The sequence below is a fragment of the Canis lupus genome, chromosome 20 (genome assembly GCF_003254725.2).
Source record: "Canis lupus dingo isolate Sandy chromosome 20, ASM325472v2, whole genome shotgun sequence".
In the NCBI taxonomy this organism is placed as follows: Eukaryota; Metazoa; Chordata; class Mammalia; order Carnivora; family Canidae; genus Canis; species Canis lupus.
The window spans coordinates 57,605,012-57,621,418 of record NC_064262.1 but is presented as its reverse complement, the minus strand read 5'-3'; the positions used below and the strand labels follow the sequence as shown (position 1 = coordinate 57,621,418).

At 67.0% G+C, this 16,407-nt stretch overlaps 1 protein-coding gene across 16 annotated transcripts in view; it reads right to left on the bottom strand.

Annotated features, from left to right (window-relative positions):
- Window positions 1-7,153, bottom strand: part of TCF3 (transcription factor 3) — a 30,236-nt gene extending 23,083 nt beyond the window's left edge. For 13 of the 16 annotated variants that reach the window (XM_025456759.3, XM_025456753.3, XM_025456754.3 and 10 more), the window contains exons 1-3: window positions 7,015-7,153; window positions 5,395-5,508; window positions 2,381-2,453 (exon numbers count right to left, since the gene is read on the bottom strand). In XM_025456759.3, the coding sequence (XP_025312544.1) occupies window positions 2,381-2,453; window positions 5,395-5,466 (145 nt within the window). In that variant the 5' untranslated portion in view covers window positions 5,467-5,508; window positions 7,015-7,153. Of the gene's footprint in view, window positions 1-2,380; window positions 2,454-5,394; window positions 5,815-6,501; window positions 6,595-7,014 lie in introns of those variants that run through there. The other 3 variants (XM_025456749.3, XM_049098384.1, XM_049098383.1) reach the window with 3 other exon arrangements.
- Between the last annotated feature and the right edge of the window lie 9,254 nt (window positions 7,154-16,407).

Genomic DNA, 16,407 nt, shown 5'->3' with positions numbered 1-16,407 from the left:
AATCTTTTGAACACAGATCACCCGTTGTCAGTGATGCAAACGGCCCTGAAACGGCATAACCTTGTCACCGCTCCAGCGGGAGGACAGGTGTGAAGACCTGTGCTGGCCAAGGGGCCGGCCGGAGGGATGCTCACCAGAGCCCAGCCCCGCGTGACGAACCCGCCCGACGCCGGGGCAGACAGGCCCCGCAGAGACCCCGGGCACCACGGGGAAAGCTGCTCAGAAAGGACCCCCAGGAGAGGCCCCTCTGGCAGGCCCGCAGGCTCTGCCCGGAGTCCTGGTGGCCTCAGACCCCGCGGTGACTACAGACGATGCAGTTACGTGACCCTGTGCCTCGAGGTCGCCCAAGAGGGAGGGACCAGAAAGCTTTCTCCCTGTGTGCGGCCCCGACGCAGACACCAAGCAGACCCTCCGGCTCCGGGGCTTCCACCTCCCCGCGCCCCAGCGTCCGAAGCAGCCGGGCTGCCAACCTCCGGACCCCAGGCAGGGTCGCCCGCGCTGGGAGCAGCCGGCCACGCAGTGGGCTGCTGACTTTCTAACAGGAAGGGCCCCCTGCGACCCACGGGGAGGAAGAGCCGACCATGAACAGCCACCAGACCCTGGAGGGGCGCCAGGCTGGCGGGGACCCCCGTGAGCACATGCGACCCCAAGGAGGATGACCGGCCTGCTCGGGAAGGGGTGACTGGGCCCAGGAGGGAGAAGCCATCAGGGCCCAAGCCCAGGGCCCGAGGCTCCCAGGCCTGACGCTGGGCTCAGGCAGGGCCAGGAGGGCTCCCCCAAGACGCCCCCACGCCTCCAGCTGAGCAGTACACACACCCCCAGACTCGCTGAATCATCCGGCCACGGGCAAGCACCCTTTATGAATGAAGAAATGGAGGCTCCCGGTCACACTACTTGGCACAGGTGACACGGGATCTGGTGCCTGTGGGGCAGCGAGGGAGGGCCCTTGTGCTCAGGCGGGGGGTTGACGGCTTAAACTGGACCTGGTTGGTGGTCCCCAGCGGCACACCAGGGGGGTCTCCCAGGAACCACCACACCCCGTCCCTCCTAAGAAAATGCAGCCTGACGTTGGGGGGGGTGGGGAACGATAAGACGAGCTGTCCCCAGCCAAAGGCCCCGGGCAGGGCCAGACGTGGGGCAACTTGGAGGGCCCCTCCCCAGGAGCCATGGCTTTAGTCTTTGGGGCCACCGCCCAGGCGGACCCTGCAGGAAGACAGAGTCCCGGGGTAGAGACCCCCATGGCCCGACCCTCTGCCCGATGCAGCCAAAAGCTCGCACCCCAGCTCCTGGGAGACGTTTCCAGGGGGAGGGCCAGGCCTGTGGGGATTTCCACAGCTCGGGCAGGACTGTCCAGCCCTGCGGCCACTTCCTCAGGCGGAGGGGAAGGCCGGCGTGGGGGGACGGACATGATACAACGTCCCTCCCCTGCGGCGGTGCCCAAGCACAACCCACCCTGAACCCCCCCCCAGAGCCCACTGGACACCCCCAGCGGCACCCGCAGACAGCTCTGAGAAAGAACCGTCTGTTCTGAATCCCAGGGTCCTGGAACACCACACGCCCGATACTGAGACCCCAAAGAGATGCGGGATCCACAGGGTGGCAGGAGGTCCTGGGCTCCCCCAATCCCACCCACAACCAGGGTGGGCTCCCCGAAGTACCCAGGGCAGTCCTCTCTGCCCACAGCCCTGCAGGGCTCCCAGCTCCCTGGGATAAAAGCCCAAACCTTCCAGACACCCTAAGGCCCTGTAGCACTGCCCTGTCCCCTCTCTGCCCTCTCCTCTCTCTCACTCACTCTGCTCTGGGCACACAGGCCTCCTTGCTCTTCTTCCCACACACCAGGCCCGGTTCTGCCCCAGGACCTTTGCACGGGCTATGCCCACTGCCTTGAACCCCCCTCAAGGCTCTGCTCAAACAGCATTTCCTCGGAGTTGGCCCCCAACTCCCTTGGCTCTGTGGCAGCGTTCCCCCCTGCTGCTGTGCAGCCTGGGCCCTGTGCTAGGCCGTTCAGCAGGAAGAAACGGTCTGTGCTCCCCCTGCCGTGTCTTGGACCCCTCGTGCCCGATAGGGGGGGCCGATTCATCCAAGTTTGCCAGAGCTATTCCTAGAATGAATGCTGAAAATCGCAGGGCCCAGAATAACCCTGGGTGCTCAGCAGGATGCTCCGTCAGCCCGGCGCCGGTCCCGTATACAGCAGGCACATACTACACACCGGAAGTAAAACCAGCCAGCAGCTGGGCCTCTCCCCAACATGCAAGTAGGCCCAAGTCAGGAGGCCTGGGTGCTAGCACCCCCGGCTCTCAGCTTCCCCTCATGCTGGAGCCCACAGCCCCAGCCCCACCCCGGCCGCCCAGCCCACCACACCCGCACCCCACGATCCTACCTGAGCCTCCAAACTGGGCGCCAGCCAGGGAGGCGGGCCGGCCCTTGCCGTTGGCCACCGGCAGCGGGAACATCTGTGGGGAGAGAGAGAGAAGCTGGGCACGCGTGCCAGGACGGGCCCCGCCTGCGGCTCCCAGCCCCCCGGAGACCCCGGAAACAGCCTGCTGCCAGCAACAGGAAATCGGGCACAACTCAAAACCCCGCGTGGAGATGCCGGCTGGCCACCACGCAGCGTGCGACTCTGGATCTTGGTCACGAGTTCGAGCCCCACTCGAGCAGAGTTTACTTCAAAAACAAGACTAGAAAATAACTGCCGTTTCGGAGCCAGAGTAACCGACTCCCGCGCCGAAGACCGTTTACCTGCTCTTGGAAACGACGCAGTTCCGCGTATCCCTCAGCTTTAGGGAACATTTACGCTCCCGGGGCCGCAGCAGCGAATCCGCTGCGAGAACCGCCTCTGGCCCGAGCCCCGGCGCTGAGTGGCGGGCATGGGGGGAGGAGGGCCGTGACCTGGTCAGTGTCCCCCCCGGGGTCCTCGTCACACCTGCCCTCGGGAGGCACTGAGGCCCAGAAGGACAGGAAGCTGGAGGGACCTGGGAAAGGGTGCCCCCCACCCCCGCCCCAGTTTACCCAAACCCACCGTATTAAGTCCCTCGGGATTAAGCAGCTTAGCGGCCCGAGCCGGGAAACCGAACATCAACAAGCCCCGCGGCCACACGGAAGCACACACGCCCCCCCCCCGCCCCACGGTCCACGCTACGGGTCCCATCTGGAGCCCGGACTCGGGGCGGGGGGCTCCGGGTGGCTGCCAGGAGGTGGGGCATGGGGCCCACGGGCAAGCCCCGGGAGACCCAGGATGTGGGGCCCTGCGCCCACGGACCCGTCCACAGGAGGGAAATGGAGGCCCCAGGCTCACCTGGCCGGGCAGGCGCAGGGGCTCATGGGAGGGGCGCAGCCCGGCCGGAAGCAGGTTCGCACTGGGTCTGCACCCTCTCGGGGGCGTGGCTGCGCTCACTCAACTGGCCCAGCCTCCCCAAGGCCCCGGGCTCCCAGTTAGGGTCTGGTCCCACCGGGGAAACTGAGGCCTGCACTGGGGGGAAGGGTGGTGGCCTGAACCATGACCAGAACCAACAGGACGCCAGGCCTGGGGGTGTGCGGGCCCCATCCCAAGCCTGGGTTTTGTCCTCTAAGATACCAAGGGCCGTGCTGACGTGGCACCTGCCACCAGGGACACCGGGCCACGTCAGCCCTGTCACTGCCCCTCGTCCTCAGGCCCTCAGTCTTCCCCTCTGTGACATGGACTCAGGACCCGACCCCACAGGACCCCAAACCCCAAGCGCACAAGGGCATCGTGGGCACACAGAGAGGTGCCTCTGCAGGGGAGCGAGCGCCCAGTGGGGTCGGCCAGCCGCGGCCCCGGGGAAGCGCCCCAGGCAAGCACCGGCCTGCAGCGCCACCCCGGCGAGTCCCGGAGCCCACGTGCCCTCTGCACCCCGACGAGCTTCTGTCCTGATGGGGGCTCAGGGCCTGGCCCGAGCAGCTCGGACGCCTCGGTGGAGCGGCCGCCCTGCCCGCTGCTCACGGGACCGGTCCCCGCAGCACCGCCCTCCGCGACCTCCTCTCGGTCTGAGACCAAGCTGTTTTACAAAATGATCCACTCGGGTTCTCTGCGGCAGGACGGGTTCTCTGCGGCAGGACGCAGGGAGCAGCGACAAGGGGACGGAGGTGATGAAAGAGGATACGGGGGGGGGGCGGGGGGGCTGCCTCTGGCACCAGCCAGGCCTCCCCCTGTAACGAGGGGGTGAAGGGAATCCAACTCCAGGTTCACTCTGCGGGCACACGGGGAGCACCTTACCCCTCGGCCTCCGTTTCTGCGGCTGGGAAACGGGCGGCGGGTCAACAGCGGGGACGGACGAGCCGGTGGGACCCACCAGACAGAGGGGGGCGGGGGCGCCCAGGCCCTGGACAGGAGAGGCTAAGGGGCCCGGCCTGAACCCGCGCCCACCCCCGCCCCCGCCCCAGCCTGTTCCGGCTCAGTAGTCTGTGACCTGTCAGTTTAACAAAAAAACAACCGAGCTGTGCTCCGGGTTACTCAGCCGGGGAGGCAAAAATAAAACGGGGCTTAAAAATACCAGCGCGGCCCTTCCGGACCGAGCCCCTGTCCCGAGGGCTGTGTTTCCACAGGACGGCAGTGCCGTTTCGCTTTGGGGACTTTTGTTTTCGACAGGCCTCAGTGGCCCGGGCCTCGACCTGGTGGAGGCTGAGGTTCACACCGAGAGTGCCCTCCCCCAACCGGCTTCACACCGACACTGTGGCTTCCCGGCGAAGGGAACCGCCCGGACACGGGGAGCACAGTTTGAGGACACACAGACCACGCCGACACTGGGGACAGACGGCCCACCGCACAGACAGACAAACGTGGCCCCTGGTCCTTCAGGATGAGCCCCCCGTTCCCAGCACCGGAGGGAGCCCCGTGGGGCCGTGATGCCCCTGGCAGCGTCCTAGGAGCTCCATCCAGCCAGGCGGGGGCCGGGCCTCTCGGGGCCCCGAGGAGGACAGTAGTGACAGCGGCAGCCCGCGCCAGCTCGGAGTGTGCGCTGCCCAGGGACCTCCACCCTCCCAAGGCCTCCTGCCGCCTCCCGCCCGCTCCTGACCATCCCCACGGCAGCCACCACGTGGCTGAATGACTGAAGTGCTAGCCGCCACCGCCGCCTGTGTTCCGGCTCACCCTCGGGCCCCCCGCTGCTCATCTTCGCGCTGGGTGCCTCTTTCCCTTTTCTTTCTTTTGCACGCACGCTAGACGACTAACCCCGCTCGCACCCACCCTCCAGGTCAGGAGACCGAGGCCACCGCAGGCCTGCAGCCCATGCCCCCCACCGCCCCCCAAGGCCCCTTCCAGCCCAAGTCTGAGGCCTGGCTCCCAGCTGGGGGGGCCCTTGTGGCAGGCGTCCTGTCCCTGGGGCGCAGGCCCACCCCGCGGCAGGGCGGGAGCCCGGGAAGGTGAGCCCAGCTTACCATGCTGAAGTCCAGCAGGTCGCTGAGCTCCTTGTCTGTGCCCACGGGCGCCATCCTCTGCGGCTGGTTCATCCTCCAGGGGCCAAGGTGGGCACCTCAGGCCTGCAAACGGCCCTGCAGACGGGACGGACACGCGGGGAGGAAGGAGGAGAAGAAGAGCTGAGTGGCTGGCAGAGGTGGACAGATGGGGAGTAAAAAGCCGGGCTCCTAACGGCCCTGAGGGCGCAGGTCTTCCCAGAATGAGCCCCTCGGTGACCCCGGCAGTGGGGGCAGGGCAGCCAGGACTCCCTGCTTCGGGCCCCCGGAGACCTCTCCCCAGAGCCCTCAGGGAGGCCGAACAATGCGGGGGGAGGGGGAGGAGTCCGCAAATATCCCTTCCCTAAACTCCCTCCAAGACCACCAGGGAATCAGATTGCAAATTTTAAACGGGATGCGGGGTGGGAGTGGTCCCTGCCCATCCGCCAGGACCCGCCCCCGCCCCCGCCCCCTCCCAATCCCCCCTCCCGGGCTTGGCCCCGCTGGGGAAGGGGGAGGGCGGCCCAGGCCCCATCCCCAGGGAAATTCTGTGACCCCCGCCCCCCAGCAGCTGTCACAGCGTGGTGAAAACCAGGTCACCCCCAAATTGAAAGCTAAAAAACAATCTTCTCAACGGGGGGGGGGTGGGGGGGAGAGGGAGGGAGGGTGCCCTGGGTAGGGACTCGCAGGCGAAGCTCCCTCCACTCTTAACGTCCCCCCAACGAAAAAGAAACACAGGAAAAAAAAAAAAAAAACTCATAAGAAAAAAAAAAAAACAACCTTAGTTTGTTTTATTGTCACCATGTATCCGGGAATTATTTTTCAGCAACTTTGAAAACATCCCTACCCTCCCGCTGGGGGGGGGGGGGGGTCCCCGAAGCGGGGTTTCCCCCGCAGCGCCCCAGGGGCCGCCGGTGCCGCGCGGGGGAGGGGGGTCACCTGCGGGGCCCCGAGCCTCCCCCGCCAGGAGCACGGCGCCCCCGGAGGCTGCGGGGTCGGGCCCGGGGGGACCCCGCTTTGTTCGCCCGCCCGGGCCGGGGTGCGAGCGGCCCCCCCGCGGCTCCCCGCCCCCGGAGGCCGTGCGGAACTCACTTGGTGGAGGGGCACGAAACCGCACTTTTCCGTGGGGCGGCCGAAGGCGGCGTGGAGTCCGCCGCGGGGCGGGGGTGTCGCGGGGCCCGGGCCCGAGCCCACGGCGCCCCGCCCCGCCCCCCCGCGCCCCCCGCCCCGCCGCGGCCGGTGCAGCGGGCGGCCCGGGAGCCTTTGAAGCCCGGCCGCCGCCGCCGCCGCCGCCGCCGCCCCGGGCCGCGCTAACGCGGAGCAGATGTTCGCGCCCCGGCCCCCCCGCCCGGCCTCAACCTGCGCCCGCGGGCCGCGCCGCACCTTCCCCGCCAGACAAAAGGCCGCTCCCCGCCCCCGCCCGGCCCGGCGCCCGCGGGGCCCCCGCCGCCGCCCCCCGCCGCGCCCGCCGCAAACTTTCGCCAAGTGCGGCCCAGGCCGGAAAGTTGGAGAACAATGACGGCGAGCGGGCCCGCGCCCCGACGGCGCCCCAGGGTCCCGGCCGCGGGGTCTGCGCGGGGCCGCGGGCCCGCGGCGGCTGCTCACCTGCTCGGCGCGGCCCGGCCCGCAGCGCGCGGGGGGCGGCGGCATGAACGGCCCCCCCCGGACAAAGGGGCGTCGCGCCGGGCCCCGAGGGTCGCGCGTGGGCGGCGGCGGCGGCGCTGCGGCCGGGCCTCCCCGCGGCCCGCCCCGAGGGGCCCGTGCGCGGCCGCGGCGCTGGCGGAGGCGGCGTGTGCGAGCTCGCGCTGCCCTGCGGCCGCGTCGCTGGGTCGGTCCGGCCCGCTACGCCCGCGGCCGCCGCCGCTGCCTCATCTTCCTGCGGCGGGAGACATGTTCCGCCCCCCGCCCCGCGCGCGGCCCCGCCCCCGCCGGGCCCCGCCCCCGCCCCGCCCCGCGCCCCGCCCGGCGCCGCCGCGGATCCCTCCGCCGCGTCCCGCTCGGCCCCCGCCGCGCCCCGCGGCCCGTCCTCCCGCGCGCCCGAGGGGCCCGGCCCGGGCTGGCGCGGCCTGGGGCCTGGGACAGGGGCGCCCGGGCGGGGCGGCGGCGGGGGGCGCGGGGACGGGCCCCGGACTATCTTCCGGCGCGGACGCGCACGCACGGCGGGCACGCACCGCTGACGCAAGAGGGCAAGGATCGTGAGATGGAAAGATAAGGCAGGGCGGCGGTGGCCAATCGGAGGCTGCGAATCGTTGATTGACGCGCCCGCCGGCCATTCGTGGTGCGGCCCCGCCCCCGCCCCGCCCCCTCGGTGCGGCCTGGCGAGGCAAGAGGTGGGACTTTCGTGCGCGTTAGTCCGCGACAGCGGTGGGGGTGGGCTTTCGGGTTTTATTGTCAGGTTTGCGTGGCCGCCCGCGCCGCCGCGCCGGCCGGGTCGTGTCTCAGTTCCTAGGGCCGGTCCCGGTCCTGGCCGTTGAGAGCGGGCATCTGCGCCCGGAGGACGCGGTTTGCACCCGTTTTGCTGGCAGGGCGATGGAAGCCCGCTCGGTTTCAGGGTCAGAGGCCCACACGGGGGCCGCCCTGAGCCTCTGACTTGCTTTCTCCTCCCCGAGTCTCAGTTTGCTCATCTGTAAAGCGGAGTCTGGACCAAGCCTTTAGATTGTGGGAGGCCTGGTCTCCCTTTGGGTCGGAACTTCTTCCCACATCCAGGGGCTCCCCGGCTTTGGAGGATCGCAGACCCTACAGAAGGGGAGGGATAAAATCACAAATGAAAATGTCACAGTCTTGGGGCGCCTGCGTGGCTGGGTTGGTTTAGCACCTGCCTTCAGCTCAGGTCATGACCCCTGGGGTCCCCAGGGCCTCAGGTCATGACCCCCCAGGGCCTCAGGGGCTCAAGTCATTATCCCAGGGTTCTGGGGTCTCAGGTCATGATCCTGGGGTCCTGGGACTCAGGGTCCTGGGATTGAGTCCTGCATGGGGCTCCCTGCAGGGAGTCTGCTCCTCCCTCTGCCCCCTCCCCCTTTTTCTCTGTCTCTCAAATAAATAAATAAAATATTTTTTATTTTTATTTATTTTTTTATTTTTTTAAAGAGTTTATTTATTTATTCTTGAGAGACACAGAGAGAGGCAGAGGCATAGGCAGAGGGAGAAGCAGGCTCCATACAGGGAGCCCGATGTGGGATTCAATCCTGGGGCTCCAGGATCACACCTTGAGCCAAAGGCAGATGCTCAACCACTGAGCTACCCAGGCTACCCTAAAATATTTTTTAAAAAAGAGAAAATATCACGATCTTTCGTGGCTTCCTGTGGAAGCAGAGGAAGCCACACTCCCTTCCAGGCCTGGGAAGAGGCCACCGTCCTCTTGACCCACTAGGCTCGGCTGTTTTGGAACCTGCCAGGCCCATGCTCACCTCCAGGCCGTTGTCCTTGCTGTGGCCTCTGCCTGGACTGCTTTTCCACTCACACCTGGAAACCGCCAATCACTGTAGTTCAGGGCTGCTCCCAGGCCAGGAAGCAGAGTGGTGGTCCAGGGTGAGGGGTACGAGGAGCGGCCGGAGGCCTCGGGGGCCACCCAACATAGGCACAAGCCCCTCGTGCTACCCCAAAGTAGGCTGGCCCTCACCCCAACCCGTTCTGGCTCAGAGAATTTCCCTGTGCTGCGCGCCTGGAGAGGGAGGTATGGGTCTTGGGGTCCAGGTGCGGATTCCTCCCGCCTCCCAGCCTCACTGTGACCTCATGCAAAGTCTTGACTGGCCCTGGGCCTGTTTCCCATCAGGACGTGGAAGGTACCGTGATGGGCACGGAGCCGGTGCCCTCAGCTTGTGTCTCCCCACTGCTGGGCCTGTGTCTCTGGCGGCACAGAGGTGCCCTGGGTCCCCAGCGGTGCCCTGTGGCCTGACCCTGCCGCTGCGGCCTCCCGCCAGCCTGGGTCCAGGCCTCGCAGGCCCCCAGCCTCGCTCGGGCTGTAGTTTGCCCAGTCCCCGCTTCCCCGAGAGTGCTCGGGGTCTGAACCATGGCGTTGGGGTCACCGTTCCTGGAGTGGCCCTCAACGCACTCCCTGCAGCGGGGGACCATGCAGCTACTATGTGCCTCACTCCTGGGCATTGGGCCATGCAGTGCCTGTGCCCTACCCCAAGTCCGCCCTCCGAGGCAGGATGGGCCATCAGAGGCCCCCTTGGCATCCCTACATGTGGCCATCAGGTCACCATACCTGAGCCATGAGACCCATTGTACAGATGAAGAAACTGAGGCTTCCAAAGGCCCTCCCCAGGGCCCAGGGCGCCCTGGGGCTCACACCTGCCGGGAGGCCCTCCCGGCCCCCGCAGGCCACCGCTGTCCTCCCTGGGGAGGCCCAGCCTGGGCTGAGTCACTGGGTGGAGTAGCCCGTGGGGGCCCCCGCACACTTACACCTCTGCCCAGCCTGGAGGCCTGGGTGAGCCCCACAAGGCCCTGGCATGGGGACAGGCAGCCAGTGGCTGGTGCCAGGGGCCCCTCGAGGCCCGCCCACCCCACCCGCCCGCGGCCTTTGTTCTGTGGGTGCCCGCCCGCCCGCTTGGCCCCGTGCAGACGGGAGTCGGGGCCCTGCCTCCCCCACCTGCTTCCTCCTTCCACACAAGCCACACCTACTGTGCGCTGGGTACCCGGCCCGGGGACCCCACACACCGAGGGAGGTAACCCCGTTTCTGTGGGGCAAGCACATGCCAAGGACGCTCGCTCGCCAGGCAGTGGGGGGACAAGGCACAGGACATAGGCCCCGGGTGGAAGCTTCCGGAAGAGTCACCCTGGGTGTGCAGGCCGGGGGCGTCCGTGGACAAGGAGCGCGATGGAGTTTGGGACTCTGGGGCCCTCCTCCCGACATCTGTTTTCCTTTGTCTCCGAAGTGGGAAGGTTGTCTTGGGGTGTGAGTGCAGCCCCCGCCTGCTGCCCCCCCACGCTCAGGGCGCTCCCCTGCCTTTCAGAAGCCCTGGCAGGAGGGAGGGGCCCTTATCACCGGCACCAACGGTTCATGGTCTCCAGACGACTGCCTCTGGGGCCCGGGGCTCCTGGGTCCCTTCACACCCCCACGGGGGCGCGGGGGGCTCGGCTGGGCGGCTGGGTCAGGGCTCATTCGTCCCTGCTTCGGGGAGGGCCCGGTGTTTGGCCCTGGGGCTGCCGGGTGTCCCAGGGCTGCAGGCCACCTGGGAGCAGAGCGGGTCAGGAGCTGGGGCCACTGGCCCCTCCCTAGGCCTAGCAGCGGGAAGTAGCAGGAAGGGGGGAGGGGAACAGAGGCCATCTGACCCCTGGCCCCCCGCCCCCCACCCCGTCCTTGGGAGCCAGGGGCCAGCACCTCAGCCTCCCACCCCCCACTGCTGGGCACCAGGCCGAGATCCAGAGGGCTCTGAGTGGGCCCCACAGGACCCTGAGCTCGGTGGGGTGGGTCTGGGGGGCAGTGACACTCGCGGGTGACCAGGGGACAGACGAGAAGTGCGGTGACTGGGAGGTGGAGCTCAGGGAAATGGAAGGTGAAGGAGCCAAGGCCAGAGGGTGGGGCGGGGCCTGGAAGGAGAGGGCACTAGGGAGCCACAGCGGGACTGGAGCCCGAGAGGGAGGGGCCCCTACGGCTGCCCAGTGGGCGAGGGCTCCTGGCAGGAAGAGTGGAGGTAGACGGACGTTGTGGGGGGACAGGGCTGGCCCCTGGGGTGCGGAGAGGGGGGATGGGGGACGGGGGATCGGTCTGAGGGTGGCCGGAGGCTTTCCAAGGGACAGGGTGAGTGCTGGGTGTGGGGCCGGGGCCTGGGCACGTTCATGCTGTGTCCTTGTCCAGGCAGGGACATCACAGAGCTGGTGGCAGGAATGAACGGGGCGCAGGGGGCTCCTGGCCGCCCCATATGAGGCCCCGTGGGACGGAGCCAGCGCCCAGTGGGGTGGGGGCAACAGGGGCAGCAGCGAGAGAGATGAGAAGGTGAATGAGCCCTGACCTGGGGCGAGCTCCAACCCGGGGCTCCAGCGGCGGAGCCCACCCACCCACCACCCTGGACCCCCGACGTGCCCTGTGCCGGTCACCCCAGGACCAGTGCCACCTGCCAGGGCTGGCCCTCCCCCTCCTGGCCTGGTGCCCGTGGTGCTGACTCAGGGGCCCCCGGGGCCTGTCCCACCGCATTCCGGGGTGGCCTGTGCAAACACGGGGTGCCTCCCCACGGGCATTGTCCGTCCCGGTTCCCGGGAAGGGGTGTGCCCAGGGCATGGGGAGCCGCCGACCGCCGCCCGCCCACGCGCCCACCCACGGGGCAGCCTCGCTGACCTCAGCCTGTGGCGGCCCGGGGGCCCTTGTCAGCCCTGCGCCCCGGCCACTTCTCCTCGCCTTCCTCTGTGTCCCCGAGGCAGTGCCCGTCACCCCACTGCCCAGACGGGGAGACTGAGTCCTGGCCATGCCCCGCCGGGAGGCCGGCGAGGCTGCACACCTGGCACACTGCCCTCCAGCGCTGTCACCCGCGCCCGGGGGCCCCTTCCAGAAACTCAGGCAGGGCGTGCCCCTCCGCCGGCCAGGAGCCGGGGGGCGACGTGCTCTCACGGGTGGCACAGCGGCGCTGACCCGGCAAGGCCCGGGCTGGCGGGGGCGCCCCGGCCCTGTGCTCGCTGTGCCCGGCGGCTCTTGGTCCTCCTTCAGCTCTCAGCTCTCAGCGCGGGGGCCGGGGCCGCCCCCTCCAGGAAGCCTCCCTGGCCCCCAGCGGAGCCAGACCCCCACCCAGCTCACAGTCCCTCTCACCTTCTGCAGTTTCTGGTTACCCCCCTTCGCCAGGCCAGCCCCCCCAAGGGCAGGGAGCAAGGTTTCCGCCCTCCACGCGGTGTGACGCACAGTGGGTGCTCATCGGCCCGGGGGTGGGGTGAGGGCAGAGGCAGTGCGCTGCTCCTGGTTCTCTTTTTATTTTATTTTTAAAGATTTTATTTATTTATTTCTGAGAGACCCAGAGAGAGCAGGGGAGCCTGATGCGGGACTCGATCCCAGGACCCCGGGGTCACGCCCTGAGCCCCAGGTAGACGCTCACCCGCCAAGCCCCCCCGGGCGCCCCGAGGGCTCCTTGTTCTGAAGGCTACGTCTGGGGCCCAAGAGACGGTGTCCAGAGGGAGGATCGCACAGAAGCCATGGGCCCAGCTCCGCCAACAGGCCTGGGTTCAAGTCCCGGTCCCGCCCTCATCGTGACTGTATGACTCGGGCAGAGGCTGCCCCTGCGTGGGCCTCAGTTTCCCCTTCTGAAAGTCAGGGCTGGGGGCAGTCATCTTCCAGGTCAGCTGGCACCTCACCTTCCCTGCGGTCGCTGTGCTGGGTCCCACTGGGTTCCTGGGAGGTGGTGGCCATGGTGGCGCCCATTCTGCAGGTGCTCACCCAGGAGGCCCAGGGAGGAGGCAGGCCCCGCTTCTTTTCCTCCGAGGGGTGAGGCCCGTTGCTTCCTGGGCGCCCAGGCCTGGCCCCAACTTGCCCTCCAAGGGCCTGGCAGGAGCGCATGAGACGGGGCCCAGGGTGCGAGGTGCTCGGGCTCCTCTGAGCTCCCTGTCCTCCTAGGCTGGGAGGCCTCGTCCGGCCTTTCCACCTCCTTGCCCTCTCCAGGAGCAGAAGAGGCACAAAGCCAAGACGTACAAGAAGAAGAATCATCCTCATGCTTGACTATGTAACGACTAAACACTTTGGAATTGAACAGATACACAGAGGAGGTTAGAGGAGGTGGGAGGATGGGGCAGCAAAGAATGGCAACATTGTGACAGAAGGATTTATATCCTTCACATACAAAGAGTTCCTACAAATCAATAAAAAAAAATAGGGACACCTGGGTGGCTCAGCAGTTGAGCGGCTGCCTTTAGCCCAGGGCATGGCCCCAGGCTCCTCGGATCCAGTCCCATGTTGGGCTCCCTGCAGGGAGCCTGCTTCTCCCTCTGCCTGTGTCTCTGCCTCTCTCCGGGTCTCTCATGAATACATTTCTAAAAATCTTTAAAAACAAAAACAAAACCAGGAAACCCACACCAAGAAATGAACATTAGTTCTTCACATAAGAACTACGAACGAACGGCAGTTAAAGGGACAGAGAAAAAGACCCTTGATGTTGCTCGAGGTGAAAGAAATGCAAACGAGTATGCAAATAAGAAAACGCAGACCGACCTCCTGGTTGGCAGGACAGTAGAGACGGGTCATATCCTGCGGTGTCGTGGGGTCCACCGGAGGGTGTGTGTCCCAGCAAAGGAAGTCGGCCACACCCCCTTGAAGGCCCCCGTCCAGTCCCAATCCTAACGCCTATACACCTAATAAAAAACGGTGGCACAAACAGGGACGTCCCTCAGAAAGCGGGCTGCGGCACCGGGCGCTCGGACGTGACCCGTGTCCAGCAGAAGGGGACGCGGGGAGGCGATGACAACACCGGCGTGCGAGGATTGCCGCCCTCGGGGTTCGCCTGCATATTGAGCCAGAAAAGACGTCTCGGGGGGACCGTTCAGACCAAAGGCCGGGTTGAAGGCCGGGCTGAGACCCAAGGCACCGTTCTGGGGGGAGAGAATTTGTAAAGGAAAAAAAGCAGGTATCGAAAAAGCACAGGAGGAAACGTCCCCGGGGTTCAGTGGTTACTCTGGGTGGGGGGGGACTTTCAGTTCTTACTTTATATTTATATTTAAGAAGTGGAATTAGCTGAGAAGTTGGACTTTCTTTTTTTTTTTTTTTGGACTTTATTTTCTGTGTGTGCGCGCGCGTGCGTGTGCGTGTGTGTGTGTGCACGAACTTTTTAAGTTAAAAGAAAATTGACTTTTCCACCCTACGGCTAGAGCTCTGCAGCCCCGCAGAGCCACGGGGTGGGGGCACCCTCCCACTGGGGGTACGCCCCAGCCCCCTCGGTGACAGTGCTCCCCGGGCATGCCCTGGAGGGGACATGGGGCTGGGGGGGAACCCTAGTGCTCCAGGGGGGTCCCCCAGGGCAATCCAGTCTAAGTGCCACCACCTAGGCCGGTGAGGTCATTTCCCCCTGGGTAACGGGGATGGGAGCCCAAGCCACCCAGCCAAGTAGAGGCCGAGCCTCCTGGCCTCCGGGCAGGTGCCGGGGACTGCGGAGGGACGGCCCCTTCCCTGAAAGCAGGGGCAGCCCCAGGCCCTGCCCCGGAGGAACCGGCTCCTGTGAGGTCAGGGACCCTCTCCTGGGAAGGCCGCGAGCCTCGTTTTCCAATTTGTACGGAGGCCTCAGAAGAATCAAGGCCCCGCGTCCATGCCTTGTGCCCCCCCCTTCTCGGGCCTGGCTGTCCCCCGCCCCTGTGCCCCTGTCCCCACATCCGGGGGAGGGGCCGGTCCAGGCGGCCCTGACCTCTCTGCTGTGTCTCATTCTGACAAAGGCCGCCACACGTGCGGTCACCCAGCGGCCCCGAATTCCCTCTCTGCCTGGGGTTGGGCTGCCGTGGGGGTGCCGGGCCCCGGGAGGAGGCCCCTGAGGGCCAGAGAGGAATCCAGGGAGGAGCAAACCCGGGGGCCTCTGCAGGGGGGGGGCTCTGCCTCTTAGGCCAGGCTATTACCTTCCCCGCACCTGTCGGCCTGCACAGGCTCCCCACCGCCCCACAGCCCACCGCCCCTGCCAGGCCCGGCTTCGGCTGCACCCCCCTCGCGCCCGCCCCGCGCCCAGCCTGGGCCTGGCTGCAACAGGCGCTCAGTGGACGCTGGTCCCCACTTCGCAGGTGGAGATGTTGAGGCTCAGAGGGCCGGCCTGAGGTCAGGTAGGCAGGGGACCCAGGCAGAAGCGCTGCTGCGGCCCAGGGGCTGCGGGGTCGGGGACAGCTGGTGGGGCCCGGGCTGAGGGCTGGCTGTGTGGCAGCGGCAGCTGGGGCTCCTCTGGGGCCCAACCCCCACCCTGCGTGCAGAGGGGGAGGCAGCAGCTGGCGGCGGGGCCAGCTCTGTCCTGGGCGGGAGGGGCCCTGCGCTGGGGCGGCCTCTCCCTGCGACTCTCACCCTCTGTCTTTGTCTCTGTGCGTCTCTGTCTCTCTGTCTCCTCTTTCCTGCACCCTCCCCCCCACTGTCAGGGCTGAAGGCTGAGCCCCCTTCATGGCGTTGGAACGAGGCCTTCACCTCCACCTGCCCGTTATTGTCTCTATTCCTCCCCCCGTGGGAGACACCTCCCCTGGGCTCGTGGCCCGGAGCAAGTCTGTCGTGAGCCTCAGTTTCCCATCTGGGGAGTGTTTGTAGAGTGTTCCCATCTGGGACCGGACACACTGGGCACTGGCGCTCTATGGGACCACAGGCTGCAGGTCCTTGTCCCTCCGGCTCGCGGCCAGCCTGGGGAGCAAACAGTGACCAACGAGCCGCTTCATGGGCATCTGAAGCTGTCCTGGGGGGGCCAGAGCCAAGGGGCCTGCAGGGTCTCTGGGCGGGGGTGGGGGGTGGGGGGGATGGAGGCTGGGAGTGATCCCGGTTGGCTCCGGGCCAGTGCAAAGGCCCTGAGGCCCAGGGCCACCCTCAGCCAAGCCGCTGGGTGTCTGAGCTGACGGGGCCGACCCTGAGCCCCTGCTCTCCCATTAAGGGCCCCCTGGGCCGGCCTCGGGGGTGGGGGGTGGGGGGGGGAAGGTGGTCAGGAGGGGCTGTGCTTGCAGCCCAAGCAAAGAGAGCACCGGTGGGGGGAGGGGGAGTCGGGCCAGCCCCCCAGGAGCGCTGCGGCCCAGCTCCCAGCTCCAGGCTCCCCCAACCCTGCCAGCTTGGCACCCACCGAACCTCCCTGACAATAGAATCCATCACAGCAGAAATATCCTGGGGCCTGCTGCTTAATCACCCCTTGATTTGCATTTTTGCATATTAATGACAGCAGACCTGCTAATTTTGCCGCATTCTTTTAAAGGTGCAGAGACTCTGGAACTGTGCAGGGGGGCGAGGACGGGGCTTCCTCCGCAGGCCTGGGGTCACCTCTGCCCTGGCGTCACAGGGACCCCGCCGTCTAGAGTCCCAGGGTCTTCCACCCTCAAAATGGGAGGCACCAACCACGGCATCAGCCAGGGGAACAGGAATCTGGA